Source organism: Asterias rubens, chromosome 13 (assembly GCF_902459465.1).
Source record: "Asterias rubens chromosome 13, eAstRub1.3, whole genome shotgun sequence".
Lineage (NCBI taxonomy): Eukaryota > Metazoa > Echinodermata > Asteroidea > Forcipulatida > Asteriidae > Asterias > Asterias rubens.
This window is the reverse complement of record NC_047074.1, coordinates 9,295,541-9,315,977: the sequence shown is the minus strand read 5'-3', so window position 1 is coordinate 9,315,977 and position 20,437 is coordinate 9,295,541. Positions and strand designations below refer to the sequence as shown.

Below are 20,437 nucleotides of genomic sequence, written 5' to 3'. Positions count from 1 at the left end.
TACCAAGTAAATACTAGGAATGCAGTGGTTGAAATAAATAAAGGGGAAGGCGGGCGGGACAATAATAGAAATACCTTAGGATAATACCATGAAGCAATAATGATAATACAATACAACAAACACACTTATCGGCGGAGATAACATCTCCTCTTGATGGAATTCGTTCCTCAGTCAACAGATGCAGTTCGCAGTTCGCACGATGCGGCCTGATAACGAGAGGTGGCCGATGTAGGCCTACCGATGAAGTTGGCACCCTCGAGTATGCCGAATGCGGAGAGACACAGACGGCCGACCATTTTTGACAACCGCCCCTTGTACTGTCCCCCAATTTAACCCGAGTCAACAGATTCACCATCAAGAAAGTGGCTGACAAAATGGCTCCATGAGGCTTTTTCACAGACCTCGGGGAGTATAGGCCTATACATTGCTGACACACATCGGTATGGTTACCAAAATAAATATTCTTTATCCCCGATGCAATCTTGGATAAGCAGTTGTTGTGCTAGGCGCTAGGCTTATTTCTGTGGTTACAGACAGTGGACACTTTTGGTAATTGTCAAAGACCAGTCTTCTCACTTGCTGTATCTCAACATATGCATGAAACAACAAACCTGTGAAAATTTGAGCTCAATCGGTCATCGAAGTTGCGAGATGATAATGAAAGAAATAACACCCTTGTCACACGAAGTATGTGGAGCAAATATTCTTGGTGTCGCTCTACTGAGAAAATTACTTCTCATAATGTTTTATAATATCAACCTCTCCCCATTATTACTCATTTTCAAGTAAGGTTTTATGCTAATAATCATTTTGAGTAATTACCAATCGTGTCCACTGCCTTTAAATAACTCTTCGTTTGGGTCCTGGCTTATGTTTGGCCGATACGTGATAAACAGTTTTATGTAAATAGCAAACAGATTGCACACAACGTGACTTGAGTTCTTTATTTAAAAATAATAATAATGGCAAGTTTATTAGCTAAAAGCAGATTGTTAGAGTGTTTAACAGCATACTGTACAATGTTAAGTTTTCAAATACAACTTGATAAAGTCACAAAATTAACACTTAACTTCGGTTACACATAAGATATAATCACCGATGAATTGTTTTTACACACAAGCCTGGAATTACATGGATGCCATGGAGGTCAATGTCTCTGTTGCCCTGGTCTGGCCCTCCTTGGTGCACTTTTAAACGTTTCCCATATAGATTTTAAGGTATTTTCCAACGAACCCTTGCAGACGCGCGTCCGCGGAGCGGAAGGCACCTCCGCACACTTCGCGTCCACAATTTCCATCATCTTGCTTGAGACACGGCTATAATTACGCTGCTGGTATACCCAACGCCTGTTGGGTAAATTTTTACCTAATAGTTATGGTGTTCGCCCACTACATCTAAAACAGGTAATATTTTACACAAGTTGTGTAATCTTTCCTCTGTGTGCATCTGTTATCAATCGAATTACTTCGCTATATAAACGAAGCTTTGTTGACGTGTTTGTATGACTGTTGGTTGTGTGTAATGGGCGACTTTATTTAAGAGGTACGAAAAACAGTGAACTGCATTGTGGCTTCAAGCAGTGAATGGCAAATTAATTACTTTACCTCTCTCTAATTCAAAGAAGGTTTTTTTTTTTTACTCTACTTACAACACAATTGCATTATTATAATTGTGTTGTTTAGTTTATTTCAGAAATAAAAACCTCAAAGCCATAAGAGTTGTATGTTTACAATACTATTCAGAAGATTTTAAATTTAATGACATAAAATTATACAAAAGCTAGAGAGTTCTTTTATTTATTGATCTCCTTTTTTGTTAATGCTGCGATGTTGCTTTATTAGTGTCATGTTTTAGGATTTCAATGTTATTGAATAGGCAGGAAGGTGATGCTTTTTTTTTTTCTTTCTTGTTTTAGAATAATATTGGCTCATTCGGAGTCGGTGCGGTCAGCATCGATTTATGAAAAAAAAAATTGTTTTTTTTTTTATCAGGGAGGTGATGTGTGTTTTAAAGACTCTGCTTTCAATTGGTTTGGAAATAACCAGTATGCTCACTTGGTGTATCTCAGCACACAATAACAAACCTTGGCAAATTTGAACTGATCAATTTGGTCGTCGAAGTTGTGAGACAATAATGGAAGGAAAAACACCCTTCACACGAAGTTGTATGTTTTCAGAGGGTTCGAAATCAATTCAAATATTAAGCCATTGGACACTTTCTGAACAGAACAAAAACTAAAAGTTCACACAGATTTACAAGTAACTTTTACAGGGTTTACAGAAGGCAATGGTGAAAGACTTCCCTTGAAATATTATTCCACAAAATGTTTTACTTTATGAGAAAATATTAAAACAATTATCAATTCTCGATATCGAGAATAACGGATTTATTTTTAACACATGTCATGACACGGCGAAACGTGCGGAAACAAGGGTGGGTTTTTCCCGTTATTTTCTCCCGACTCCGATGACCGATTGAGCCTAACTTTTCACAGGTTTGTTATTTTATGTATATAAGTTGTGATACACGAAGTGTGGGCCTTTGGACAATACTGTCTACCAATGCTGTGCGGCTGCTTTAAGCTATAATTATAGGCTACGTTACTTCAGAAGGAGCCGCTTCTCAAAATGTTTTATGCTATCAACAGCTCCCCATTGCTCGTTTTACCGGGTAATTTTTTATGCGAAAAAATATTTTGGGTAATTACCAATAGTGTCCACTGTCTTTACAGGAACACGTTGCCTTGGATCGGTCGAGTTGGTCTATAAAAAGCGTTTGTAACCGTTTGTTATAAAGTGTATATGGTTAGAAAGATGTTGTAAAAGTAGAATACAATGATCTTCACAAATATGCCTCAAAATTGCCTGGTTTTCCTTTTATCTCGTCGACTAACATGGTCGGCCATCCATAAAATGGCCGACCGTGTAGTGTTAGTTCTCAATTTCTAGGCAAATTTGTGTGGATAATTATATTCTACTTTTAATTTATCTATCTAACCATTAAATTTTGCATTTAATAACAAACGGTTTCAAACGCTTTTCAACGACCAACTCGTCCGATCCAAGACAACGTGTTCCTTTAAGCAAAAATGTGCTTTTAAAAGCAGCTCTATGAAATTTAATAATAAAATTATAAAGAGATATTTATAAAGCGCAAAAACAATAGCAGAAAGAATCCGCCTCAAGGCGCTGGAAAAGAATAATAAAAAAAATATATATATAGACCAGACGAATACAAATCAGAGTGTTACACAGTAAAATAATTTAAGGAATCTAGATACAGAAAGCTGGCAAGTCGCTGCCTACGAAACGCTCTGTGAGCAAGCCCCAATAATGCCAAGTGTCTTTGGCTCCATGCTTGAGGTCGAGACGAGACCAACTTAAAACAAGTAGACCTAAAAATATTAGGCTTACCTTCAGAGCTCTCTATTATGCAAAATCAATCCTAGTTCTCTTGTTGTTTTGTCTTGTCATGGGTGAACATCCAGCGCTCACATTTCCACCACAGTTATCCACGAACACTTTTGTTTAATGTGCCCATAATAATTACATGCATCAACAAGTCTTTTATAGTGGCGGCTGCCCATTTGCTGGTGGAATTAGAGGGCGGCCTTCATTAAACTACCGCGCCATCTTCAAATTATCATGCCCGTGAAAGATCACAAGCCAGTCCCGGTGTAATAAACTGACTTTAGATTCTTCATCATGAGCAGAATATCCTTACATTTCGGAGTGGCAGACATGCAATGAATGTGTCAATGGTTTTCCCTTATCGTTTTGCGGCAGCCCTTCCAGGGGAACCTCTGTACATAATGAAACGTACATTCCACATGGATTTTGTTTAATTTGCATAATGACGGCAAGGGATTATAGGTCTACCATAAAGATCAAGGAATGGGCCTACCGTGTCCCAGCTGTGTACAGTGTCTCAGGTTTTAGAACCTTGTTGATTTGAACAACTGTCCTAACCATTAATTTTTTATCGAAGCTCCATTTTCAGAGGATTAGATCATACACATTTTTAGACAATAATTACGAATTCGAACAGCGCTCGTTTCAATCCATGCAACCAATTCTTTCTGCTCGGTCCCAGCTTTTATCCGTAAAGTGAAAGAGCCGTTTTGCTACCACCGAAAAATTCTTTATTAGGTACTTTTTGTATGACACACACAAACCTCTTCTAGACAGATCAATTTAACTAATCCACCGTGTCTTAAATATACTGATTGTATAAAGTTCCCCTTAAAATAATACTTGCTGATTGCGAACTGAGTAAGACAACGAATTATTACAAATTGTTGACTCGAGACGATAATTAATTAGTCTGTGGCAGGCGTTTCTACCCCCCCCCCCCCCCCCAAATAGTATAACTGTACTCGGAGACGCCGCGGCCGGTGTCCCAGTGAATGTCTGCAACACCCCTTTTCCCGGGATGGCTGCTGGAGGAAGAGGATTCAAAAGAGGGCGCTTTTAGAATTGTAGGCAGGCGTATAGACTGTTTGGATGGCCAGGCCGGTGTCGCATGCAATGATGTCCTCTTTGCAATACTATCCGAAGGACATTATTGCATATGCAATTATAATGTCCGCCGGACGTTTTTGCATATGCAATCGTGTCCACCCAGACGCAGCTGCATACTGCAATTGTGTCCGCCCGGACACATTTGCATAATGTGTCCACCCCCGTGCAAAACCGTCCTTGCAGTAAATTAAACGCCCCTGGTAGACGGAACACGTTCCCCAATGTTTTACAAGTGCATGACAAAATTAATGACATGGGAAATGTTCGGCCGTTGGGTATGCGCTGCAATCATAAAATACGTGAATATTCATGCTGCATATACGTAGGTTCAGTGCATGCACGCTCGCTTACGCGCGGACGTTTTTTGCATAACCCCGGACACGATTGCATATGCAAAAGTGTCCGGAGCGGACAGTATTGCATGGCGGACACAATTGCATCTGACACCGGACCGGGGTCAATCGAACGGGCGGGGAGGGGGGAGGGGGAGGGGGAGGGGGGATAATCTCCCCCTTCTAGATGTAAAAGAGTTTAAAACACCACCTCTTTACATTTGGAGTTGTCCAACAAAATTTAATGGCTCTTTACTATAAGAGTGGCGGTTATTTCATTCTTTTAGAAGGATTTCAATCCAGGACAGAGTAAAAAACAACTCAAAAAGATGCAAACTTCAATTTAAAAGAGTGGAAGACCACTCCCATATGGCTCTTCCTTCAAAGAGTGTTTTTTAACTCTTTTGCATTGAGAGAGCAAGCAGAATATCCTGCCACACCGGTTTGGCCGGCCTACCTGAGTTGTCCACGGTCTGATCTGTTCATGTCCGTATTACTTGTTATTATTATCTAGGGCGCCCTCAACTGACAAAAATGGTGATCACGTTTACAGCACATGTACATTATGTGTTAAACGACTGTTTCCTGCATTTACTATTGTGTGTGCAGCAGCTGCAGCACAATGCATGGTGTGTAATTATGGATGGATGTGGATGCCAAAAGGCCATCCACACAGTACACACACAACCGGACCGGCGCCTGTCTGTCATAATAGCTATGTCTAAAGCTACTTGTTTTGTACGTACTGTAAAAATACAATAAAATGTAAAAGGCTAATTTAATAAGTTAACACAGTGACAGAAAACTCCCACAACGCACATGATCTTCAAATCAAAATGACGACAGATATGAGATAAATAATGCAACATTACGATTCGCGAATCGTGAGTTTCGTGGTCAACATTTCTTCTACGTTTTCTCATCTCCATCAATCAATCAAATCGTGGTAAGTCAGAATTAATGTTGATAGTGATACATTTATTTTTTCATGATGGTATTTATATTCTAGCAATTAGCATGACTAGCGTCTTTAGCGAACAGTATGTTACTTGCATTTTTTGCAAGCTGATTTTCCTTCTTGACATAATTTTATGGGAAGTGAAAATTGCAGTTGAGTAATCAATTATTGACAAGACCATGGTCAAAATGGAGGAATAAGAACAGTGCTTTTCATGATGTTGGGGTAATAATACTTTTGGTAATGTGGCTGGATCATATAGAAGTCCGAGTGTGACACTTCCAACCTTCATGACCTTTGCCACTTTGTACCCTGGACCATGATGGAGGTACGTGTAGGCCTGCCGCCTGGACACTCGCCTTCGGGACACTTCGTACCATATTTAAAACCGGGTTGGTCTATTTGTACCGTGTGCGAGGTACAACCCTAAAGTGACTCTGCTAAGTCACTTCGTCAGACAAGTCACACTCACTCCAAACATTCAATAAAATGTGTATTCCTTTTAATAAGTTATAACTTAATGGACACATACTAAATAATTCTTAATGAATTGTCATTTGTGTCTGTTATTAATTAATGAAGCTGAAACTTCTACAAGTAAATTATATTACATTAGGCTACATCTTCATTCACTCAGAGCACTAGTTGCGATAACGTAACCCTCCTCCCTGGCGGCCGTCTGGAGGAGGGTTAAGTTATCGCAACTAACAGAGTAGGGATTAATGTCATTTCCAAATGCTTAATCTAAAAAAGGTATCAAATCCTTGTAATGGATTATAATGTTTTCAAATCTTGTCTTTCATCAGATCATGAACACCCAGCAGTCGAACCTTGGATTTGAAAGATACATGAATCGGCTTTAGACACTCAACAGAATCCCGCCAACAGAGGGCTGCCATGAATCCGCAGCAAGGCTGAACAAACACAGAACACCTCTGAGAATCAGCAAACTTGGTTGCTGTTTTGTCATTGTGCCAACATTATATTGAACCTCGAGATTCTGAATCCCAGGTTGGACTACAGAGTCGGTGGGCGTTGGATCATTCCGATCACTGACACTCTTAGCTCAGTGGAACGTACCCTGAGTGATTCAAAGAGCTTTGTTTCCCTCACAGAGACCCCTTTTTCCGTCGAGGGTAGCCGGCAAAGAAGGAAACAATGATTGCAGGGGATTGGAGACCGTTTGTCTATGGAGGCATCGGTTCTGTTACTGCTGAGTTTGGTAAGGCATCAAGGCATCAGAAACAAAATACCTGCCATAGTGTCTTAAGGTCCGGTCCTACTGTCACAGCGATAACGAAAACGATAGTTAACGATCACGATGCAAAGAGAACGCCTTCTATTCGTCGAATTGCTCCACGTAGATTACACACTACGCTCATTTATATGGTACGAACAAAGATATTGACAAAAAAAGGGACACCGCCAATATAGGGCTAGATAACTCAGTTGGTAGAGCGCCGGCACGTAAATCCGGAGGTCGTTGGTTCGAATCCCACTCTAGTCAATTCTTTGTTCAACCCCCAAAATCATTTAGCAAAATTTACCCAGTCAGTTTCCCTTGTGGTTTATATTGATAAGAGTTAATACAATGACATTTCTGACGTAATTTGTTCAAAGATTACGAAAGTTTTCCTTCACTTAGAGTCAATCACGATGAAAAGAATTAGCAAATTGCCATCTTTAAATTAGATCCGGTTATTTTTATGAATGAACCGAGTGACACTATTTTTTTTTTTTTTTACTAGCGCCCTCTAGCGGCAAAAAAAACTATTCGAATATCCGGTTAATTTCGGATAGTTGGCCAGCGGTAACCGAATACAAAAATTTCACTATTCGCCCAGCACTACTTAGCACCAATGGTTTACCAGGTGCTGTTGCGCAATATGCTGCCTATCCAGCCAGGAACACCAGGGCGAACCTCTTTTCGATAAACCCCCATGGGACCAATGGCTTTACGTCCCATCTGAAGGACGGAGCAATGATTAAGTGTCTTTCTTAAGGAAACAAGTGTCAAGGCTGGGTGTCTTTTGGACACCCAGTTATAAATTTGGACACGCTGTCTTTTTTCTGTCATTAAACATTTTGACACATAGTTTTTAAGTTTCCAGGATATTTGGACCTGTGTCTTGGTGCGTAATGATGCACAGTGATGCTTTGCGCATTTTCTTTTATGCGGCTCCTTTTTTTACATGTTAAACAACTACTGCGCCTCGTAGTCGCCATACTTAACGTATCACGGATTGAAAATGAACCTGGATGTACATGTATTCCTACCATGACTGTGTAATCCATGATGGAATTTCGACACAGTAGGCCTATATCGAGAAATTTCAAGCCACCTCCCTAGCAGGGGCGGTTCAGAAACGGATAAAGCACTCTATCGGGATCGATCACAGTGTTGAAAAGTTGCAGTGTTAAAAAGGGTCTGTCCACATTACACGGATTGTACTTGTCCAACAAAGAGATACTGTACAGTGTGGGATGTGGAAGGCCTTTAACATCAATGACGTTATTCAGACCTATCAGTGACATTTAGATCTACCCTTGCTCTATGATCATGATATCTAATGTTTGCACATAATATTAGTAGCGGTTGAGTCCTGTGTCCAATGTCATAAAACCTGTTATCACAAAAACCTTGCTAAGCACAGACAAATATTGCTTAGCAGAATCGGTCTCTACCAGTATTATGGTCACAGTGGTCCAGTGGTTAGACTGCAGGACTTGCAATCACAAGGTTGTTGGTTCGAACCCCCAAGCTAACTGCTGATCTCACAATGACTAGAATTATAAGTATTGCCGACTAATTACTGAATCACAATTTCTTGATTTGTGTTAAATTCATAATCATCGGCGCTAAACCAGTGTTTGTTATGAGAGAGATTGGCTGTTGTCAGCTTGGTGTTTACAGTGTATCCATCCCCTTGTGGGAGTTTTGCCGAGTTCCCTTGATAGGAAGATCATGTAAACAAACAAACAAACAAACAAAATAAACAAACAACTGGCTACCAGCCAATGGTTCATAAAGTCATAAACTTTACAATGTACATTGTTGCGACTTAACATGTTGACCCACAGTGCCACCTAGTGTTGGCTTTTAAACCTTCCCCTTTTGTCTTCTGTAACAGCTTTATGAAATTGGGACCAGTTCTGATGGTGTTACCCGTTTTTATATAGCGCTTTCCACGCCCGAGGGGTGTCTCAAAGCGCTTTGACATCATTACCCCTGGTCACTAGGCCTTTAAATCATGCCTTATAAACCATCTCAACTCCCTGGGGAGTATACAGCCTAGTGCACAATATAATGCGCTACTTGGCTAAACCAAACACAAGAACCACCTCACAGGTACCCATTTACCCCTGGGTGCAGAGAGAAGCAATTATAGTGAAGTGTCTTGCTCATCAGGGACACAAGTGTCACAACGGGGATTCGAACCTACACAAGCATTAGAGCTTGAGTTCGGTGCTCTTAATCCACTCGGCCACGACACCTCAAGATACAAATTAGTCACTGTGTCAAGCTGGCACCCCATGGGTTTACAATCTACAATTTAATGTACTGTACAATGACCTGTGCAATGATCATCAGACATGTCAGATCTAGTCATGCTAGTGTGACCAGACCACCTGGGCCCACAATTTCATAGAGCTGACTCTGAAAGCAGAAAAGCACAACAAAACGATGCTTATTTACCAGAATAAGGTTACCGGCCAAGCTACCATGTCACAAGATGTACAGTTTGTGACTGGTATCCTGTCAGAGTCATCCAGCATGTACGTCCAAGGCCAAATTTCATAAAGAGCTGCTTAAGCAGACAATTTTGCTTACAACGTACAACTTTGTGCTTAAAACTAGCAAATAACTCCAAACTTGTAGTTTTGGGAGGAAGTGAATAATTTAAGATTTGTAGATCTGTAATGTAGTTGGTTGTGCACTGACTAATTGTAGGCCATGGCGTCTAGTGAAATTTACCATTAGACTGGTTGCGCCTCCAGTGGTACATTACAGTCATGACAGTAGCACAGTACATGTAGTTGAAAATCAGTAGTTATGACTTGACTATTGACTTAGCAATCACAAGTCAGGACTTCGACACATAGTCGCCCAGGCTTCCTCTTAAGTTACTGGGAATGTTTGCCGTCAATAAGTGAGATGGAAAGCTGAACACTTTATGTTAAATATCAAAGTTCAAATAAAGGTCAATGAAATGCCTTCAGTGCACTGGTATGGATGTCAATTGGTAGTTTATGGTTGTGTTTATGGTCGTCCACAAGGTCTGTGTATGTACACTATATTATACCTGCACTATTGATTGACAACTGATTACAGACACAGAAAAACAAACATTGAGCAAATTACACCCGCTTTAGAAAGAACAAGTTGTCTATTATGCGTGTTTATCCCCCCAGATATGTTTTCATACAAACTCAGTTTCAGGGAATGTGATGTAGTTTTGATATGAAAAGCTCATGGTCTCTATTGTTGTACTTGGTGTAAAAGAAAATCGGTAAAGCACTGGACACTATTGGTAGTTACTAAAAAATATTTATTATATTAGGATAAAAACTTAATGGTAACGAGCAATGGCTGTTGATAGTATGTATAGTGATATGAGAAATGGCTCCCTCTGAAGTAAGTATTTGAGAAAGATGTAATTTGTCACTCGGATAGCAGACCCCAGGCCTAAGCTTTTTATTATTGATCTGAACGAAACATTTCTTTTCTTTCATTTCTCTCTTGCAACTCCTTTGAGTTCAATATTTAACAATCACACCTCTGTTTTTATATTTAATTGCTCTCTACAAATGCGCCTAGATGCTTTTAGATTTTAAAGGCGCTTTACAAAATTTCTTCATTATTATTATTATTGTTATTATTATTATATATTTTTTTTCTTTTCTTTTTCGTTCAGGTACCTTCCCCATCGATTTGACCAAGACTCGACTGCAGGTTCAAGGTCAACAGACGGGAAGCTACAAGGAGCTCAAGTACCGAGGGATGACCCACGCACTGGTCAAGATCTCAAAGGAGGAAGGCGTAAAGGCCCTCTACTCTGGGTACGTGAAAGCTTGATTCGTTAAACCATTCATTGAATCCTTCAAAATCCACACAGGTTTCTTCTGAGTATGTGACACATTGATTAATAAACCACTCTTTGAACCCTTCAAAATCCACGCACACAGACCAGTAGGGTGTAAGGGCTCCCTCCTCTGGTATGAGAAACGTTGACCTGTTAAAACCACTCATTGAATCCTTCAAAATCCACGCACACAGACCAGTATGGTGTATAGGCGCCCTCCTCTGGGTATGAGACACCTTGACCTGTTAAAACCACTCATTGAATCCTTCAAAATCCACGCACACAAACCAGTATGGTGTAAAGGCGCCCTCCTCTGGTATGAGAAACGTTGACCTGTTAAAACCATTTATTGAATCCTTCAAAATCCACGCACACAGACCAGTATGGTGTATAGGCGCCCTCCTCTGGGTATGAGAAGCGATGACCTGTTAAAACCATTTATTGAATCCTTCAAAATCCACGCACACAGAGCAGTATGGTGTAAGGGCGCCCTCCTCTGGGCATGAAAAACCACGCATTGAATCCTTCAAAATCTATGCACACAGAGGTGAGGGTGCTCTAATCTGGGTACATTGTATCTGAAACCTCAATTTTGCCTCTGTGAAGTAAAAGGCCTCATCATGCCTGTACGTGAACTATATAGGACTAACCATTGTAGTGTTTCATTACCTATCTACCTATGTGTTAACTCACCCATTCTTCCACAGAATCAGACCGGCCATCCTACGCCAGGCGTCGTACGGCACAATTAAAATGGGCTGCTACCACTCCTTTAAGAGACTCCTGGTGGAGAACCCCGAAAACGAGACACTACTCGTCAACGTGGTGTGCGGCGTAACGGCTGGTGTGCTGGCGTCATCTATCGCAAACCCCACCGACGTGCTGAAGGTACGGATGCAGGCGCAGGGCGCCAGTTTTGCCAACACCAGCGGCATGATGAGCTCCTTTGTGAACATCTTTCAGGAGGAAGGAACCCGGGGATTATGGCGGGTGAGTTTCTGTCAAAAAAATTATGATCGGGGGAACAGTTTCATAAATTTATGCATACATGTACTTTATAATTTGAAGTATTCGTTAAAGTCTGTGCCATTATACATGATTACAGATAAATGCACTCGGATAGTCTTGTAGTTAGATCTTTTCAAACTTCTTCCAAATCCTTGCCTGTGATTCTACCCAAGTTGGATGAATTCAGTAATGCACAGCCAAACCAATCAAACTTATCATCAAGCAAGGCATATACCAATCTTATCAGACATGTCAGAGTGAAAATAGTTTGCCTGAGTTTGATGGAATTGGTACTGCACAGCCGAACCAAATGCAGAAATACCAATCTTATCAGGGTACAACAGTTTTGAGTGAGTTTGATTGGATCCGACAAATATTACCGATGGGGATTATTTTTGCTATTTTGGATTTTTCAATTTCTATTGACAGGGTGTGGTCCCCACAGCGCAGAGAGCAGCCGTCGTCTGTGGTGTAGAACTCCCGGTCTACGATTGGTTCAAAAAGTGGATCATTGACAATAATTGGCTGGGAGACACCATGTCAACTCACTTCATGTGAGTTTCCGATCTTTGTTTTTGTCCGAAAGGGGTACACCAAAATGTTGTGACAGCACTTGCCAGGGAATTTGGTGCTAACAATTGTTATCCCATAGAAGGCCTAGAATTTCAAATTTGAAAGGGCAAGGCCATTTTCATTTTGCAAAAGGCACTTCTATCAACAATCTTAAAGTCAAAGGGAAACTTTTGAAGGGGCACCTAGGCACAGTCCTGGGTCCTCTTTGTAATTCCAGGCGCTGCCAGGCTTCTGCCATGCCTTGAAATAACTCACTGCACCCACAGCAATTGTTTGGGTCCTCTCTGCAAGGTTCCTGTACAAATTTACATTTTCCTCATGAAGTCCGAGTTATAGTCGGTTGCGCGATGGTCGGGCGATGGAATCTTGATGCACGATCATAAAAAGACACGTTTTTAGGCTTCGGTCTTTGGATTGCGCGCAAGGGACCGACTATAAACCGGCCTTTAGCGTGCCCCTCACCAGAGAGAGATTACTGTGCCCCTTCACGGGCGAAGAGAAAGAAGTAATTTTCCACGAACTTGATTTCAAGACCTCAAAATTAGATTTTGAGGTTCCGAAGTCAAGCATCTGAAAGCACACAACTTCGTGTGACAAGGATGTTTTTTCTTTCTCATTAATACCAAATGAGAAGACTAGTCTTCGACAATTATCAATAGTGTCCAGTGTTCTTTAACACTCTATTTTCTTTTTGTATCAGTGCCAGCTTTGTCGCTGGCTTTGCTGGAGCTGTTGCGTCAACGCCCATCGATGTCGTCAAGACACGACTAATGAACCAAAGAAACCTACGAGGTTGCTCCAGTAAAGCTCAACACATCTACAAGAACTCATTAGACTGTCTGGTCAAGGTGAATATGAACAGCAAAATATGCTTAGAACATGTAGAAGAATAAGGTTACCGGCCGAAATACAATTTAACGTTTACTATCAGTGACTGGTGTCCCATTTCAATTCTGCTTAGCAGAAAATGATTAAGCAATATTTTCTGCTTACAGGCACTGCCATCGATTTCCCCAAACTCTTCCTAACTTAAGACTTATCTTAGGACTTAGGACGAGTCCCAACCCTGCACTGTAGCATGCAGACCTTAAGATTAATCCAAAGGCAGAAAGAGTTACTCGTCCTAACTCGAGATAAGACGAGTCCTAACTCTTTGTGAAATCGACGGCTGGACATCTTTGCTAATTGTCAAAGACTAGTATTCTCACTTGGTGTATCCCAGCATATTAACAAATCTGTGAACAATTGGACCCAATTGGTCATCGAAGTTGCAAAAGAATACTGAAAGAAATAACACCCTTGTTGCTAAAATTAATGTTCTTACCTTGATTTCAATTTTCTGGCGCACTGAAGTGAAGAAGTGGCAATCCGCTGAAAGGATGCATGCCTAAAATGGGGGGAAAAAATGTAAAAACAAATTTACTGAAAAATGGGGCAACAAAATTGAAAACAAATTTACTGAAATCGATTATGGAAACCTTCCTGACTGCAAGATACAAATTTTAGCAGCTCTGCATGGAGAGGTAAGCTCAGAGTTCTGTGGTAAGCAGAATAGTGAAATTGTGCCCTTACCTCTCTTCGAGGTTCATACTTCCTGTGAATGCAAATTAAAATCGGTTGACTTGTGTTGTGAAACACTCGCTGTGGAAAACAGCCCTGTGACATCAAAATTTGTATCGCATTGGCATTCACGAGAAGTACGAGTTAGGGTTTACGTACATCATTATTGGTCCCTCTCGTCAAAGAGTAAACACAAATCCACCATCAACAAGTCGCGTCAGTTGACTTGTGCAGAACTCCTCCTGCGAAACATTCGCTGCCAAAACACCCCCGTGACTTCAAAATTCGTATCGCATTTGCATTCGCAGGAAGGATGAAACGGGCTTTACAACCTTATTGTGCCCCCTCTTCAAGGAGTAAAAAAATTTTTTAACATAGGAATTCACTTCTTACTTCTACTTTTTCAGACGTTCAAGTACGAGGGATTCTTCGCTCTGTATAAAGGCTTCATACCAACATGGGTGAGACTTGGACCTTGGAATATTATTGTATCCTTTTTGTATGCTGAGTTTAAAGTGGGGAAGGATCGTAGTAAATTACCCAACAATGTTTGTGTTATGCCCAAAGTACAAGAAAACCTTCAACTGAAATTAAAACTTAGTAATACCGGACAATTGTATTGTCTTCCTTAATATTGGATGTCACCAGTTTTTTATTACATACGAGCAGATGAAGAAGCTTCCGTTATGATGCGGTCACATCCTGTCAAGCGAGGGCCTGCCTTGAGGGTGCACAAACAAAAATGAAATCTTGCCTTGAAGTAGAGTGCGTGGAAGTCTACAACACTGCAACTCCTACCTGCAGAGAACAACTCTTATGTTAGGGAAAACAGATTGATCAACATATTTTTTTACCAAAAACAAAAAATCAGGTTTTGATGGGAGAAATTGTTTAGGTTCTGATTAGGACCAGATATGAGGTGGAATCTTTGTCAAGTTTAAAAAACATTGGCGAGTATTCAGGAGTTCAGGGAGTTCAGAGGTCACAAGACAGAGTAGCACAAGCAAAGAATTGGCGCTTACAGATCAGGGACATCGATGAGAGAAATGTATAGGTTCTGATAACTAGACAGGATATGAAGTGGATCTTTGTCAAGTTTGGAAAACATTGGCGAGTGATAAGGAATCTAGGAATTCAAAGGTCACAGGAGGGAGTAGGGTCTAGTGTCATGGCTCTGTCTACCGCTAAGCGAAGAATTGGCGCTTACAGAAGCAGGGACATCAGTCTGGGCGACCAGTCAACTAGTGTCAAAAGTCATAACTATTAAACATGTTAAATGCCATGTCTAGTCGAGACTGCTGCTTCCTGGTCAACCACGCTGCAATGATCACTGAAAAGTGGTTGCGACTAAGCATCAAGGAAATGAATTGGTTCTTTAGAAGCAGGGTCATTGGCTCTTGCCTCTTAAGCGTATTGGTGTGTAATGCAGGTAACAGAACCCAGTGCACTTATCGTAAAGAGACCGGGTTCACTTCGTGATCCTGGTTTGATCGGCTGCAAATTATACAAATATTGACTGCTTCGAGTGCTATGGTTAAAACAACGACACCCGAGGTGATCCCCGAGCAGTCTATTTTCCCGAGGCGTAGCCGAGTGGAAATGGAACGGTGCGAGGATCACCGAGGGAGTCGTTGTTTTAACCATAGCACGAGTTAAAGCAGTCAATATTTGTTACACGTATGCACAACTGATTGGGTTGGAGGTGGTTAAAAAGACGTCTGGGTACTGCACGTCGCCGGACTACCACACGGCAAAGGTCGCATTATCAGAACGGCAAACGATCTCACGGCCGCCGTCTAGTAAAAGTGAGACATAACATGTGATGCGATCTTAACCAATGAACGGGCAGAAACCACAGCACCTTGTAAACCATTACATGGTGCTACATGGATTAGGTCTTGTACTTGCAAAACAGTGCTCTGCTTACCTTGCATGAATAATACTGAATATTGAAAGGCCTTAAAGGAACACGTTGCCTTGGATCCGACGAGTACAATACAATGATCCACACAAATTTGCCGTGAAATTGCGCGGTTTTCCTTTTACCGTGCGAACTAGCGCGGTCGGCCATTTATGGGAGTCAAAAATTTGACTCCCATAAATGGCCGACCGTGTTAGTCGACGAGGTAAAAGGAAAACCGTGCCATTTCAAGGCATGGTTGTGTGGATCATTGTATTCTTCTCATAGGGCCTATGCATTTTGTAACAAACGGTTACAAGCGCTTTTCAAAGACCAACTCGACCGATCCAAGGCAACGTGTTCCTTTAAGCGTCACTGAGTGGATTTGAGCGCTATATATAAGAAGCCACTATGTATCATTATTTGAATCATTATTTCACAGATTAACAGTGAAATTTTTGCTAATGCGCCGAACCTTTATGTTACTAGGAATTCTTTGCTTACACATATTGATGTTTTCTTCCATTGGGCTGTGTGCAAAATCACACTTGCTGGAAGTCCAGAGTAGGCCTGGGCGACTAGTGAAATTTACTTCTCGACTAGTCGCAACTTTGAAACTATTAATGACTATTTTGTACTTCCCAAGATGCATTGGGACATAATGCCATGAATGTTTGCCGCAGGCGCAATAGTAAAATTCACGCTAAAAGGATTGAAGGATTGTTTCACTGATGTTTGATTGTGTTTATTACGTGTAAGTAAATCGTCTTGAAAAGTCATGAGCGTCACAATTGGTTTTCCAAACAGGGTGTCACGACTATTTTTGTAGTAATCGTGACTATTTTTGTAGTAGTCTTGGCAACATGATTAACGGAGTAGTTGAAAAACGGTAGTAGCGACTCGACTGAGCAATCTATAGTCACAATTATATAACACCCAAGCAGATCCTTGCCATTTGATTGGAGGATTGTCCGTCACGTGATAGCAAATAAAAGTACCATTGCACGCTGAGTCACTCGCCGTGCTTTTTCGTTCCATCCGAAAAGTACCATTGCACGCTGGCACGCTGCCAGCGTGCAATGGTACTTTTCGGATGGAACGAAAAAGCTGAGTAAAAACATCACTGCGTGCGCGTGTCTTTGGTAACGCAGCAGGTGTTACTGCAAGAAGGCATAGTAAAATTACTAGCATTCGGCTTCTACAGTTGAAATTGTTTGTTTTGAAAGTTGTTTCTTTCAATCAAAATGACAAAGTTCTACTTGGATGTTATATAAAACAAATAATGAATGTTTTTCATTCGTGCAATGGTGCGAATATGTTCATTCGTTGAAAGCTGGAATGTTCCATTCAACTCGGCTCCGCCTCGTTGAATAGAACATTCCATCTTTCAACTCATGAACATATTCGCACCATTGCACTCATAAACATTCATTATGTGTATACTACGACACAAGTCGCACTAGTCGCCCAGACTTAGTCCAGGGTCTGTGTTTCTTTTGTTAACAAATGATGTCACGGGTCACATGTTCCATACACTTCCCGCTTGGGTGAAGGTTTTTTTTACTGACAACTGGTCACAACATTTTTTTTGTTTTTGTAGTTTGGTCTGTATATTTATGGTGTAACTTAAATATTAATAAGTCAAGGAACTTTTGTGAAAGATAACAATATTTGTTAATATTGACATGTTTTGATGGTTTGTATATACTTTGTATTTCAGTTCAATTGATTTTACAAGCTTTTTTGTCGCTGTATGTAGATTATGCAGCATGTTTTGTTCTCCAGAGGAAGCTTTCTTAGTAATGATATATTAAAGAGACTTTAGGTTTGTCTATGCAAGACATCAAAACCAAAACTTGTTTTATTTAACTTCAAACATACGCTGCGTTTTATAAATGGGCAGCCTTGTGTTTTATAATATTATGTTCTTGGTCTTGTGTTTGAACAATCATATTTGTTCAGTAAATGCAATGGTTTTTCAAACAATAACAAATCTTCCGTAAATGCAATGGGTTTTCAAACAAGAATAATAAATACGCTGCGATTTTAAGATGGGTAGCCTTGAGTTGGTGGAAGATTTTGTTTCTTTCAATATTCCCAATCATGTTCTTGGTCGTTTGTTCGAACAGTCATTGCTCTTCAGTAATTGCAACAACATTTCAAACTTGCGCTGCGATTTTCTAAATGGATAGCCTTGAGTTAGCGGAAGGTGCTTTCAAGTAATATTCTTAGTTCGGAGTCAGTAATTGCAACGGATTGAACTGCATAGGTTTTAAATTATTTTAATTTACAGAGACGGCTGTCCAATAGTTGGCCAAACAAATAAATACTGTGTGCCGTGATGAAGCCAATTTCATATATATTTACCAACACAAAAAAAATATGTTGGATATCAACAACAAGGGACATTCGGGCCTGATACTTCACAGAGGTAACGGAGGCGCTTGCCTCCATGCCCCCTGGTCATTGCCTTGGTGCCCTTGAAATGCTCCAGTAGAATTTACAACTTCCCAGTAGGGTGCCCTTTACCAATGAGAAAATGCCTCAGTGCCCTGGCCCTTTAAAAAAACGAAGCATACAGGCCTGGACATTTTTATAGTGCCATGTGTCTGCCAATTTTGACGCTTACGTGAACATTATTACATTAGCTTATTTTATCTGGCCATAGTTTCATAAAGCCTGTTTAGCATGAAATTCTGCTAAGGACAGAAAAATCTTGCTTGGCAAAATCAGGTTGCTGGCCAACATCCCATATCACGTACAATGTTGCAACATGTGCCCCACTCATTTTTGCTTAGCAAAGAAATTGGTTAAGCAGTAACAGCTATGAAATTTTGAAGAGTTGAAGACGGCCTTGAAGGCACTGGACACTATCATGACTATTGGTTATTGTCAAAGACACGTGTTCTCACTTGGTGTATCCCAACACATGCACAAAAAACAAATGTGTGAAATTTTTGACTCAATTGGTGGTCATCGGTAGTTGCAAGAGAATAATGAAAGAAAAACACCCTTGTTGCCAATTAATTTGTGTACTTTCAGATGCCTAATCAAAGGCTTCAGGGCCCGACGTCTACGAGTGAGAACAATTATTTGGAGTAACTAACAATTGTGTCCAGTTGCTAATTTTTCATTTGGATAATTTTACTGATTAATTACTAAAGCAATGCCCCTTATTTTTGACCGCGCGAGGGCGCTATAAATAGTATTTTGATCACTTCCGGGGGTACACGCGATTCGCCCTGCACAAATTAATAGGCGTTCTGTCACTTTTGTTGCGCCGTAGTTTCAATTTGCTCTAGAGGTGGATTATAACGGCTCCTTTAAAAGTCTTATTGTCTGTGATGGATTAGATGTCTGTGGTTATAATGTGTTCCAATCTTTAAAAATTGTTTTGGGTATGAATAAATATACCCCCGGAAGTGATTGAGAGCGCCCTCACACGGTCAAAAATATGGCCCATTTTGTATGCATTGCATGTTGCCAATTGCCACTTATACATGTTATACATGGTCAAGTGGTTGAAGAATACCATGATTTACACCCATACATGGGTGGGTAGGTGTACACATTCAAACCGGGGACATACAGTATGCAGGGATGTGATTACTCTGGAATTTTCTCCAGATTTCAGTATTTTGTCTTCTTCAAAATCTCCATGTGCCATTTCAGTCACCAAAGGACAGAGAAACACTCCAAACCTGTAGTTCTGTACACGTATTTCTGATTTCTGCAAATCTCCTGATTTGTAACATCTGTGAGGTTGCGGGTCTAAAATAAATGGGGAACTCCAAACCATCAAGTCATTTTCTGCAGCCATGATATTTGTTCTGCTTACACAATGTACATTGTTAGTCAGATTTCCTCCAATGGTTTTGCTCTTGGAAAAATCTGAAAATTGTGACTAAATAGCCTGGATGTCTATTTAAGCCTACACCATGTGCAAATGTACAAACATGTACATGTAGGTCAGCCTTTGTACTCGATAAAATATTCCTACTTTTTTCAAGGACCAGGAAATCGGAAAAATTGTGATTAGAGACGTACTAGACACTATAAGTAATTGCCAAAGACCAGTCTTCTCACTTGGTGTATCTCAACATGCATAAAATAACAAACCTGTAAAAATTTGAGCTCAATTTGTCTTCGAAGTTGCGAGATAATAATGAAAGAAAAAACACCATTGTCGCACGAAAACGTGTGCTTTCAAACGATTGATTTCAAGACCTCAAAATCTAATTCTGGAGGTCTCAAAAATCAAGTTTGTGGAAAATTACTTCTTTCTGGAAAAATACGTTACTTCAGAAGGAGGTTTGAGTGATTACAAATTTTAAGTGTCCACTGCCTTAGCCCGACATGTCTATTTAAAGGAACACGTTGCCTTGGATCGGTCGAGTTGGTCTTTGAAAAGCGTTTGTAACTGTTCGTTATAAAATGCATACGATTAGAAAGATGTTGTAAAAGTAGAATACAATGATCCACTCAAACATGGCTCGAAATTT

At 40.5% G+C, this 20,437-nt stretch overlaps 1 protein-coding gene and 1 non-coding gene across 2 annotated transcripts; both read left to right on the top strand.

The window, feature by feature from the left end:
- The first annotated feature begins 5,474 nt into the window (after positions 1 to 5,474).
- Positions 5,475 to 16,049, top strand: LOC117298922 (kidney mitochondrial carrier protein 1-like). Its single transcript, XM_033782304.1, has 8 exons — positions 5,475 to 5,798; positions 6,617 to 7,032; positions 10,727 to 10,871; positions 11,602 to 11,884; positions 12,332 to 12,456; positions 13,176 to 13,323; positions 14,443 to 14,523; positions 14,684 to 16,049. The coding sequence occupies exons 2-8, from the start codon at positions 6,969 to 6,971 to the stop codon at positions 14,723 to 14,725; spliced, it is 888 nt and encodes a 295-aa protein (XP_033638195.1). The 5' UTR covers positions 5,475 to 5,798; positions 6,617 to 6,968; the 3' UTR covers positions 14,726 to 16,049.
- On the top strand, positions 7,245 to 7,317 carry Trnay-gua. Its single transcript has one exon. It is a non-coding gene; the product is annotated as a tRNA-Tyr (tRNA).
- Positions 16,050 to 20,437: the final 4,388 nt, after the last annotated feature.